Source organism: Heterocephalus glaber, unplaced genomic scaffold (genome assembly GCF_053883595.1).
Source record: "Heterocephalus glaber isolate CG9 unplaced genomic scaffold, H.glaber_assembly_v1.0 deba00000676, whole genome shotgun sequence".
NCBI lineage: Eukaryota > Metazoa > Chordata > Mammalia > Rodentia > Bathyergidae > Heterocephalus > Heterocephalus glaber.
Genome location: NW_028258156.1, coordinates 11,901,695 through 11,914,017, shown reverse-complemented (window position 1 = coordinate 11,914,017; position 12,323 = coordinate 11,901,695). Strand labels below are relative to the sequence as shown.

Below are 12,323 nucleotides of genomic sequence, written 5' to 3'. Positions count from 1 at the left end.
ATGCCTGTGTCTTACACATTGCTTCTTCCTACATTCTAGGTTTCTCCTCTTCAGCCCGTCGGGCACCACCGTTGCTGGCTGAACAAAGGCAGTGAATCTTCATCCTGATCCATCGTCCTTCTGAGTCCCATAATGAGCTCACCAGTACAGCCCGGTCAGTTTCATTGCTTTATAAGCTGGTAACAGACTTTATGTTGAAGAATATTACTTTATGTTGCTTCAAGACAAGCAATTTAAGTCATGGAGGGACATTTTTTCCTGATGAATATTAGTTGATATAATAATAAATTTTGAATTTTGCACTGTATAGTTAATTCTCTATTGACCCCGTTTGCTTTCTGGGTAGCTAATTTCATTTTATTGTCTGAGCATTAGGCTTTGATTCTTATACTTCTGATATGATATTCAGATTGAATTGGGTGAAGTTGATAAATATTAAAAATGATACAGGTGTCTGATTTGGACCCTTAGTCTTTCTGACCTAGTACGCGTCTGTCTGCTTTTAAATTGTACATTTGAAAGTCAGGTTATGGGTTAACTCTGCTGCCATCTTTTTGACATACAGGAAGGATATCTTTCCTCCCCACCCTTCTTTGCTGCCACTCCTGTTTCCTATATCCATATTTATTTATAATCTCAGCACTTCCTCCAAGTCCAGAGTGAGAGCCATGGCTCCTGGAGAGCTGTCATCAGCACAACCAGCACCCATTCCTCCAGGAACAGGGAGTCACCTGTGGAACAAATATAGTCCAAGTGTTGAGAATGATGGAGCAGGGTCAGATACCTCATGTTAGTCACTGGCAAGCTGTAAAAGAATTTTCTGCTTGGATCATTGTAGCAGCATTTATTTCTACACATTCTTCAGCATATTGATTATCTTTGAGTTATCCAAGTCGCTAGGTCAAAGCTGATGTAGTATTATATTCAGAGCTCATAAAGGAAAGCCTTTTGCCAAGATTTTCACTTTCTGGAGTATTGCACCCATATTAGCTCTGCAATTTCAAAATCAGCCCCTTTTTCACATTCCCAACAGGCTGCCAGCTTGCATGTTGAACTGGAAAATATAATTGTGATTGTTGATTCTAAAGGATGTAGCGAAGGTATCCCAGAGTGTTTTGTCACAGCTGTGATTTATAACTGGCATCTTGTCATCTGGTTAAGCAGATGTAGAATTACCTAGGCTTCTTACCTCTGAGTCCCTGTGAACCCCAGTGTGTCTCAAACTTTAGCATACATTAACATCAATTGGAGAGTTTGTTAAAACAAGCCCCATACCCATAGCTTGATTTAATAGGTCTGAGAATTCTGATTTTTGCAAGTTCCCCCAGGTGATGATGCTACTGTTGCCTGGTGACCACACTTGAGGAGCTGCAGGGGTAGCCTCATGTATCTTTCCTTCACTCCCTGCCCCTCCAGCCTCCACAGAGCCATGTTGCTCACTGTAATTCTGGTATAATATTTTCCTCTCTGAGGTGAGCTTAAATTAATGTCTGGATTTTACATATATAGATGGGATTTGAGTATATATTATGTGTATTTATTTTTATGGAAATTTACTGTTTCAAAATTGAGTAGTTTAAAGGAGCATTTAATTTAGAACCACTATGGTTGAATATTTTTTCTTGTGGTAATATTTGGTAATTAGAGCCTGGTACATACCCTGCCTCCAGAGAATATAGATTTTATAATGTGAAAATATCCTTTGTGGTTGCTATTTTAATGAGAAAATTCTTGCCAGACATGATAAGTGGTCAGTTAGGAAAAGGGAAAAAATGAAAGATCAATGAGATAACCATGGAGTGAAACTCACTGGATTTTAGGGTCACTAAAATTTCCTTGTATATTTGTTTTCTTACGCATAATTCTGATTGGCTGAGAGAAGCATTTTATAGTGGTCTCAGTCTGCAAGTATTTGTGAATGAAATTTAAAATTGAGAAATGTCATAGTAAATGGACCACTTGTGTAGACCACTTCTATTTATTGCAAGTAGTAAGTGAACAGGGGGACTGAAATACACTTTGTTTAAAGGAAAATGTTCTTAGCACAAACATAAAAATTCTTCTGTTGTTATTAGCCCTGTTTTATAATGCTATATATAAATCTGTATATCTGTATCTATATGTTTTTTCCACTGGTGAGATATAACTTGATTATTTGACCTGAAAAAAATGTTTTTCTTACAGATTTTCTCTTTGAAAATGAAATTGGTCTTACACAGTCACTATCCATTTCTTTTGCTTTTGTTCCACAAATGGCTCCCAGTAGTTACCATGCACCACAAAGGAAAATAGACTCACTGCAGTAATTCCAGAAATTCTTTAATAGTTAATGTTTCAGACTGTTTATGTTTATCTTGAAAATTAGTTCTGGGTTAATGTGAATTCTTATTTTCTCCATGCATTGACACAGCTCTCAGAAATATTTTCTCCACCACTGTTCAGGTACAGTTGATAAGTACAAACGATTATTGCCGTGATCATGTATTCAGTCAAACACAAGTACTAATTTTTATATATAGAATTCATTGGTGTTTATTTTTTTATTTTTAATTTTTTATTTTATTTTGTTTTTTTTTTTTTGTACCGGGGATTGAACTCTGGACCTTGCGCTTGCGAGGCAGGCGCCGGAACCACTGAGCTAAATCGCCAGCCCTATTGGTTTTTATTTTAATCTTGCTGCCCCACTAATGTTCTGACTTAGACGGTTAGGAAATATTTGGGGCATTGAGGAGTCTGAATGGGGGGAAGGCTGTCTGGATATGATTGCCAGCTAACAGTTGCAGTAGAGCTGTTTATTCATTCAAAACTTACAAGGTGTCTATTTTATGCCAGGCAGTGCATTACCCATTAGGGTCACAAAGTACTAAAACATGGTTTCCACTCTATAGACAAACCTGTTTAGTAAAGGAGACAGACATGTTAGTAGTTTTGGCTGTTCAGTTTGTTAAGTATTTTCATAAATTTAGGAACAGAATTTGATTTCTTTTGTATAGGAGTCTAGATGCTATTTCTAGCAATTTATCTTTTATCAGGATTGCTAGATCTCAGAAGGAAAGACTTTTGGACTCATCTAACTTAGTGTTTCCTGAATATGTTAGGTAGTGAAAATCACCTGGGGCCATGTTAAAAATACAGATTCCTTGACTCTGCCCTGAAGAGTCTTATGCTATAGACACAGAGGGGTTGGAAGTCGGGTGTTAGATGGATGCTCTTCATGTAACTTGGAAACATGCAGAAATGCACCTCAACTTTCCAATAATACAGTGGACCCTTGACTTACAAACTCAGTTCATTCTTCAGAGCTGGTTGTAATTCAAATTGGTTGTAAGCCAAGACTAAGAAAGGATATACCTATAATGCATTCTGAACCTCCAAAGCACCCCTTAATTAACCTTTTCATAATAAAAATGGGCTGTATAAGGTGCATTATTTACCAGAAACATCAATAATTTTCTTAGTGTATTCACCAAAAAGTTATAAAATGTGCCTAGTTTACCAGAAACAACCATTTCATACTGTACTCACCATTCGGGTTGACATCTTTGGCTTGCAGGAAGGGAGGATGAAGTGGAAGGTGGTTACTGTTTGGAAGGAGAGTCCCCTTCTATAAAAACATCAGGAATTTGGCTCTCTGGTGTCCTCTCTCTCCTTTTTCAACATTTTGAGAACTAAAAATTGGTTGAAGGTTTCTGTCTTTTCTTTAACCCTGTTCTGTAGTATGATGTGACATTGTCAGTAAGCAAGTGAATGCAGCAATTGACTTTTTCTCTGTTTGAGTGGTTCTTCTCTACAACTCCCTGTAGCTCTGTCCATTTTTTCAGGATTTCTTTTATTTCAGAAGAACTTTGATGCACTGATTGTTGATACTCCCCCTCCTCTTCAGAAGGCTTCTCAGCTGTCATTCTCTGATGCTCAGCCAGAAGTTGCTGAAGTTCCTCTGTATCCCTTGAGTGTTTCTCCACCAGTTCCTCTACATCACCACTGTCTATCTGCCAGCCTATGGACTCTGCTATCGTGACTGTGTCATCAACCACAGGGTCAGTTAAGGGCTCAGGCTCCTCTACACTGCTTTCCAAGTCTCTGTGGTTTATAATTTTAGGTCACACTTTCTTCCAAGTAGATCTCAGTGTCCTTAGAGAGACTTTAGCCCAGGATTTGTCAATTAACCCCACACAGGAAAGGTTGGCATTCGGGTCGTAACTCAAGACTATTCATACGTGGGGCCAGTTGTAACTCCAGGGTCCACTGTGCTAGTGTTTCTCAGGTTGAGACCCTATGCAAACAAGAAAGACATTATTACATTATATTTCAATATAAGTCTGTCTCCTATTATCTCAAAGGTATAATTCAGTTATTTTGCTCTCTGATGACAAGTAAATAATACAGCTAATGCTATTGAAACCTGCAGGAAGTAATCATTTGTGGGGAAAATTCCAGAAGGCTTACGGATACTTAGGCTATTCCAGTTTTTTGGGGAGGTAAACCAAAGAGATTCTTACAGATAGAGTACATTTTTTTCTTCAAAAGAAATTTAAACCTATTTTAACCCAGATTAGATTTTTAGTATGATTCCAAAATTTTAGAACACATGATTTGAGCCTGGACACTTTATAAGAGTAAGAAACCAGGCTATATCAGCCCTAAAATGATTTCATCATGAGTTCTAATTTTGATAAATACAATTTTCATGTTTCAGTTTTGTTGAAAATGCACCCACAGAAGTTTTCCAAACACAGACTACAATGCACGTTATATCTCCTAGAATTGAACAATGCTGTGGCCTTGACGGCATCTAAGTGATTTTGTAAGGCAGAGTGGCCGAAACTGTGTTTCAGAGTCCTATAACATTGGCTTTTAAAACTCAATGTGTAAAGATACCTTATTTCTCCCTTTTTCACCATTGTGGAAACACTTATCATAACTATTGTACCGTATGAAGTGAGAGAGGTCGGCTATTTATATAACTTACTGGTTTGTTACAAGATTTTATATTCTATTCATTTTCTCATGTTCTATTCATTTTTTTTCCATTGACAAATCTTGGGCAAAAATTAGTTTAGGGATTTCCCGTCATGCCTCTGTTTTGCTAAACAGCTGAATTCCTTTATAGAAAGGTAGAATAGGTTTAACTAATGATCAAAAAGTTCTTTGAAATATAAATTGCTGTTATGGAAATGCTAAGTAGTGTAAACAATTTGAGGGCAAGCATTAATAAAAGCTTCACTGCAAGCATTTTTAAAGAGAACTAATAAAAGCTTCATGGTTCAATTAATACAACACAACATTGGGTTTTCTAGAAGCATATGGGACCCAGAAGGCCTGCCCCTGTTTTTAAAATTTATGAACTCTTTAATGATTCACCACTTTGACTACAGTGCATTACCCACTGTGGTGCCATTTAGTCATTAAGTAGGAAACTAAAACCAGGACAAGCTACAAACAAATATCATAATGTCCAAGTAGGTATTTTTTCTTCAGTTTATGTTACCATAAAGTGAATGTTAAATGAGACAGAGTGATAGGACAAATCAAGTAGGTTATGGCTTCCCCAGATGAGCGTGATCATTTGGCTTTGTAATGAAATACAGGTAGAATCTTATTACAAGAAGTGCTGTATAAAGTAACATTTTCAAGCTCCTTGTTAATTATCTATTTCAAAGAGTAGTCAAGAAAAATATTGCAACATAATGAAATAAACTTATGGGTTATTATAACAATTTTATCATGGGTGGGGAACATTGCATATTAAATTTATTAGGTGTTGTTTAGGATTTTTGTACTCAGACTCCACAGTTAAGTGGTTTGTTCTTTTGGTCTTTGTAAGTCTAAACTTTGCAATGTGATACTCAAGTTGGAAACATAAACCTGAAAAGGCATTTTATTTATTCATCAATTCCTGTATAAATCATATAAATTTATCTGAAATTGTAATTGCATATATGCTGAAGAGGTATTTTCGACTTAATATTCATAGTTCTTCTTTTTGCTTTTGATTGCACATTGGGGTCATGTTTTTAAATACTGTCATAATTTCAAATATTATGTTGAAAGTCTAGCCCAAATATGCAATAGTTGACAAGTGGGTGTTTATGCTGATATTTGCATGAACACAGTTATAAAACAAAGTGAAGCTATACATTTTCTGAAGCTTCACAAACAAGATCTTGTTTCCTCTGCAAAATGCACATGGACAGCCTTTTGTTTATAGTGCTATATAGGACATTTACCGAGTTTTTATCTTCTGTATAGCTTAGAGTTTGCTCTTAAGAGTTGGAAAACTGTGTGTATATGTGTGTAGGTATCACTTATGTTTGTGTTTCAATATTGTAATATCCCGAGGGGAATACAATGTAACTTGAATTTACCACTAAATAACTCCCAAATGCTCTGCTTCCTGTAGATCTCTGTATATTTATTTGTATTTGTTACATTTTGCAAATTTCAATACATGATTGTATTCACATTTATGATAGATTGACTAATTTATTGCAGGGTTAGAGAGCTAAAAACTTTGTTAAATTATATTATTAATAAGACAATAACAATTGTCTAAGTGTATGAGCAAAATGCATGTTTATGTTAACATTTGTAATTACATTTTATCTGTCTCCTTTCTTTCCTTGATTTCTTGGTTGTTTTTGTCTGTGTAAAGATTTACAATATTGTGACTTTCCAGTAGGTAAGGCATTGTTGTGGTTTTGATTTTTGCTGTGCTTGCCTTTGCAAATTATGATCAATAAGTTTTATTGTTTATGCTTAAGCTCATTGATTTGTATTGTTTTGGAGTTCATGTCCCAAATGAAAAACTCCTGACTAAACTGTTGGTGGGTTTGTTTTTAAAATCTTGTATCAATTTATAGGAATGGAGAAACTCTGAGGTAGTCTATGAAACTGTTGTAAATATTTTATCATGTTAACTTTTTTGCATTTGATTATATAGGACTCTTACCTCTTAAGATAGATGGCTGCTATTCGGGTATAATTGCATTATTAACCTTTCCTCCATACTCTTAACTTTCAAGAGAACTTTCTTTTTATATCAGTGTTATAGTTCCAGTGGAAGCTGCTCTGGGCAAGCCTGAGGTTTTTCTTTGGAGTTGGAATTTGCCTAATAATTTCATCCTCTGTGGAACTGGAAGAGCACTGTGAGAAAAAATATAATCATAACAGCTTGTAAGTGGGTACTTACCTTTTATCTTTCACTCTGAGAATAACTTGTTCTTTATACAGAAAAACTGAAATGACAAATTATTAAGAAAAACGATTTTTGAATCTTGAATTCTCAAGGAATTTAAGTGTGTTTAATAAAAGTTGGCAACACCTTGCAGTCCACTCTTAGTAGAAAACTACTTTTCTTCACCTGTGTTTCTCTGACCTTGAGTTTCACAGTGCTTCCCAGAGAGTGAAGACTGCTGTTCAGAAAGGAGAAGCCAGAGCTTCATCTTGAACCCTTTTTCGTCTGACCAGTTTGCCCAGTATATTCATGGCTATAGATGTTTTAGAATATGTTACTTTCATTTAGTGCATACAGCCTGTTGAAATAAATGATTAAACTGGTGACTGTGAAATAGTTTTTCAAAAGAACTATGTCTTCTCATTATATATTGTATCAAAGATATTATGATTAGATATATTTATTAAAATTTTAATTTTTATTAATAAATGTTTGCTGTACATAATGATTCTAATTACTGTGGGGAGTTCATACAAGTACATAAAACATCTTAATTATTTTTTCTTTTTTTTCATTCCCCTTCCTTTTCCTCCCTGCTGATTCCTTCCAACTGTTGTTCCCCTTTCCATTTGAAAAAGCTCTGTTTTCATCATCTTTTCCCCTGTACCCTTTCCCTCCTCTCCCTCCCCCTCCCTCATCTCTTATTCCTCCATTCCTTTGAAAAAACTCCCTATTTCCTCTTTATCTATCTTCTATTTTGCTCCCCTTTCTCTCCAAATATATATTATATATAATATATATTATATTATATATATATATATTTGAATTTCTCATTTAAGAGGAACCATATGGTATTTAAGCTTGTGTGTTTGACTTTTTCACTCAATGTTATGGCCTTCAGTACTCTCTGCCATGAAGAGAGATAAACTTGAGGCATTCATAGATTAATGGATGCAACTTAGATATACATATTTTTAAAAACTACTTTAAGAGAAAGTTATGACTATGGAAATTCTTTCTTGACTAATTTTTAACATTTTTGTATCTTTGTGACTAATGCCTGTGTTATTATGCTTTACATTTTAATGAAGGAATATTCAAGTTATCTTGCTTTATGTTTAAAGTGAAAAAATAAATTGAAAACAGATTTTAATGGGTCATAAGATTTCTATGGAAGGCTCTAGAAATTAATAGAAAAATTCAGGAAGCCAATTATAGAAAGGAGAAAAGTCATATATATCATGAATTGTGCTAGGTAATTGTGCTGTTGAGTCTACAAATTTCAATAAAATATGTCAGAGAGTTCGTTTTCCCTTCTGTTGAGGGAAGTGATAATCTGCCCACCCATCTGCCTTCTTACCTTTCTCAGTTTTCTTTATTTTTCTCTTATTCTGCCTGACTCTAAATAGGATTTGGGTTCTATTTCATAAGTTTTATAAATGAAATACATGAGGAGGAAGGGAAATTGGATGAAGTAAATACTCTTAGTGCATACACTTCAGTTCTGTGAAGTCACCAGAGGAATAGATCTGCCTCTGACTTTCACAGTAACAAGTCTTTTCTCTACTGTGAGATTAGTCCTCCTTAGGCCCAAATTTGATCCAGTAATTCCTCTGCTGAAGGAGTGCTAGTGGCTCTGTGTCTATATCCTATGACCGCATGCATTTTGGGGCCTTCTCTTCCTTTTTCTCCTCTTTGTTCTCCTCATGTGGAGCTGGACACCTTCCCCTGGCCCCACTTCCCTGCCCACAGGGCTTCCAGTGCCCCGTTTCTCCCTGTGGGGCGTGCCCTCTTTACTTCTCCTTCAAGACCTGGCTCTGGCTTCATTCTTCTGTGGAGCTTGTGGGTGACCTGCTGTTTACTGCCTGTCCATTCTGAAACCCATCTGGAGCTGGGGGCTGTCTTCTCAAATAGACCGAGCAGTCTGAGGGCTAGGGCATCTTCTTAGGATCCTTTTTCTGTGGGAGGGTAGAAAGTGACTCAGTTGACAGTTTTATTCATAATTCCTTCCTTAGCTGAGTAATACACCAACTAGCAAATAAAAGGAACCAAGTATGTGAAGAACTAAAGATCCTTTTGGAAGTGGCTGATGAAAGTTGTGCTGGTGCCTGGGGAGGGAGGGGCTCAGTTGAAAATACCCGAGCAAAGCCAAGCTGCATCATCTTTGGGGTGGATCATGTCCCTTCTTTTGGTTTCTTATTTATTTGTTTCTTGCTTTTCTGGTTATTTTTTCCACACCTTGAGTATGACAGCTCTGAGACATTCTTTAGACTCTGTATAGTTCTTCTCATTGAAGTGTTTTTGTTTGTTTTCTTTTTCTCTAAGGTGATTTGTTTATGCTCTCAAAAATACACATAATAATGGAGTGATTGGTGTGTACAAAGCTTGTGATCTCTCACACTGAGTTCCTTCTCTGTGGTGAAGTCACCAAGTTTGGATATATTGTATCGAGGGCAGTGATAGGAGTATAACTTGTTGCACCTTTCTTCACTGTAGCTTGGACTTCACCCCTTTTAGCACTTAAAAGCCACCTCCCTGTCTGTAACAAACACACACTGTAGTTAAGAGTGCGAGAGGAGGGGTTGGGGTTCTGCTGCCTCGCAAGCGCCAAGTCCCGAGTTCAATCTCCAGTACCAAAGGGAAAAAAAAAAATGTGAGAGGAAAAGGTGAAAGGTTTTCGAGGTGTGGTGAAGTAGGAAATTATTTTGTTATTTTAGAATCTATTGGCCTAACATTTTTTAAACTTTTAAAATTTAATGTTTATTTTTTTGCTTTCTGTATTACTAGTGACTTTGTTAGGTTTTTGAGGATCTTCACTAAGATATATAAAAAGAAAACATCTGTTATAAGATTGTAACTTTTCAATCTATATATTTTCAGTTCCTCTTATTTAAAATGATGAACTTCTAAACACTTTAATATAATAATAGAACTCTTCATAAAGATAAACAGCATCTTAAACTTTCTGTGTGTCTCTCTGAAAGGTGTGTTTTTTGCTTTATTACTCAGTAGGGTTGGAGAAAGTAATCTCTTCCTTTGGAGTATATCTAATAAAATGGGGTCCTTCTTATCTGCTCAGGAAGTTCTTTTTTCTAAAGATAGTGGAAATAATAGATAAAGGGCAGGCAAGTATTTAGTGTCTTTTACTCAGAGCTCTGGGGAACCTCTTTGGGTAGTCTTTTGTTTGTCACACACAAACAAATCTGCCTCACCTTAAATGATGCAATGCTCCAGCCTCCTGTGGGTTAACATCTGCTGACAATAATGCCACAACCCATTAGTTGATCACAAACTCCCTGAATCTGTAGAGACTTGTCCCAGTCTCAGTGAGTAACTTAATTCTTGAACTACAAGGGAAACCTGAGGTCCTGAGGGGGCAGTGACATGTTAAGACTGGATTGTTTATTTTGCTGGTTATAACTGCAGGGTCATTAAGAAAATGCTCACATCCTGTTGTGATTGTCTGTTCTTAGCCAATATATCGAATGAGGAGGTTTTGACATATTTTGCTTTTGCTGTTCTTACGTTCCTTCCATTCTCCACTCTTCATCCCTAACAACCTTATGCCCATTGGGTCTAAATAAACCCATATGTCTTTTGGGGGTTATTTTTGTTATCACATCTATTTATCTGTTAATGAAAAATTATACCAATGTGTGTTTAAAGTTATTCATGAAAGCCCAAAGTTTTAAGTGCAAGCTCTGTGTCACTTGTCATCTATTTGTTATTCACCGAATCTCCTTTTGTCCCAGTTTCCTCATTTGGAAAATATGACATGAATTGTTAGGTTGGTACATAAAAGGTATAATTATAAAACAGACAGTAAAGTTTCAAGTGTTCATTTAGAATGATCACACTTAAACTTGGGCTTTATTCCCATTCACTGTGACCTATAACTATCCTTTAGTGAATATTATTGCAGGATCTGTTGTCCCTAGAGCTTTCTAAACCAGTGAGCTCGATGCGTCAAGCCATCATCATTTCCTTGTTCTATGGTGATGTTCAGCTTTGCCTCTGTTTCAAGGTTTGTTCACTTTTGAGCAAATAGAATCATGCCACCCCTCTTTTCTTCTAATTATACACCATTGCTCTGCTTTAGCCCTCCCCCAGCCAGGAGTGCCTTACTTGGCTTGTCTCACCTTTTTGGTGTGTTTTTATTCTTCTTGTCATGCTGGCATTTCTTTTTTTTTTTTTTAATTCTTTTATTGGTACATTTTAGGTATACAATATGTTTACATTTATCATTGGGTGCTTGTACCTGTACATGATGTATCTTGGTTCTTATTTCTTCCCCCATTACCTGTGCACCCTTCACCCCCTCCACCCTCTCCTCCCTTCCCTATTGTGCTGGCATTTCTTAGGCGAGCACCCTCTCCCTGAGGGCATCTGCAGTTGTATATTGATTGCACATGCTTGATGAAAATATCTGCCCTGAGTGTCTTTCTGGATGTTGTCTTAGAAATTTTGTCTTGTCATTTTTGTGAAATGATTTTTTGGTCAATTTTTTGATATTTCAGATATGTCACCAATGATGCAATTGGAGAGTATGAGGGATTTATCATTTTCCATAGTTTCCATCTTATGGACATAGAAGTTTTATCTGGTACCCAGATTTAGCAATATGTATGTAGCAGGCTGCGTAGTAAAATGGGAAGAGTAAGAATACCAAAGGAGCCAGGAAATCCCTATCAGAAACCAGCTCTTCCAGTACTGGTTTTGGGGCTTTTATACATTACCTTACCTCTCTGGATATCAGTTTTCTATCTTGCATTACTTTTCTGTGGGTTCTGTAATAATTGACCACAAACTTGGTAGCTTAAAATGAGAAATTTATTCTCTTATAGTTCAAAGTAAGTTTAACTGGGTTGAAATCAAGGTGTCAGCAGAGTTGTGCTCTCTCCAGAGGCTAGAGGGTCCATCCCTTGCCTCTTAGATCTTCTGCTGGCTGCCAGCATCCCTCAGTCTGTGGCTGTATTGCTCCAGTCCTTGCTGTGTGGTGGCACTGCCTTCTCCTCCCCTGTGTGTGTCAGATCTCCCTCTGCCTCCTTTTTATAAGGATACATGTGATTGCATTCAGGGTCCAGCTGGATAATTCAGGATCATCTCCTTGTCTCAATATCCTTACTCACATCTGTGAAGTCTTTTTGCC

The 12,323-nt window shown here is 36.6% G+C and overlaps 1 protein-coding gene across 3 annotated transcripts in view; it reads left to right on the top strand.

The window, feature by feature from the left end:
• The window catches only part of LOC101705971 (histone deacetylase 9), a 715,280-nt gene that overhangs the window by 77,675 nt on the left and 625,282 nt on the right, over positions 1 to 12,323 (top strand). For all 3 annotated transcript variants that reach the window (XR_015449277.1, XM_087206437.1, XM_087206442.1), the window contains one exon: positions 40 to 154. Coding sequence is in view for 2 of the 3 variants with exons in the window: in XM_087206437.1 (XP_087062563.1) it covers positions 133 to 154 (22 nt within the window). In the remaining variant the exon portion in view is untranslated. The remainder of the gene's footprint in view (positions 1 to 39; positions 155 to 12,323) is intronic.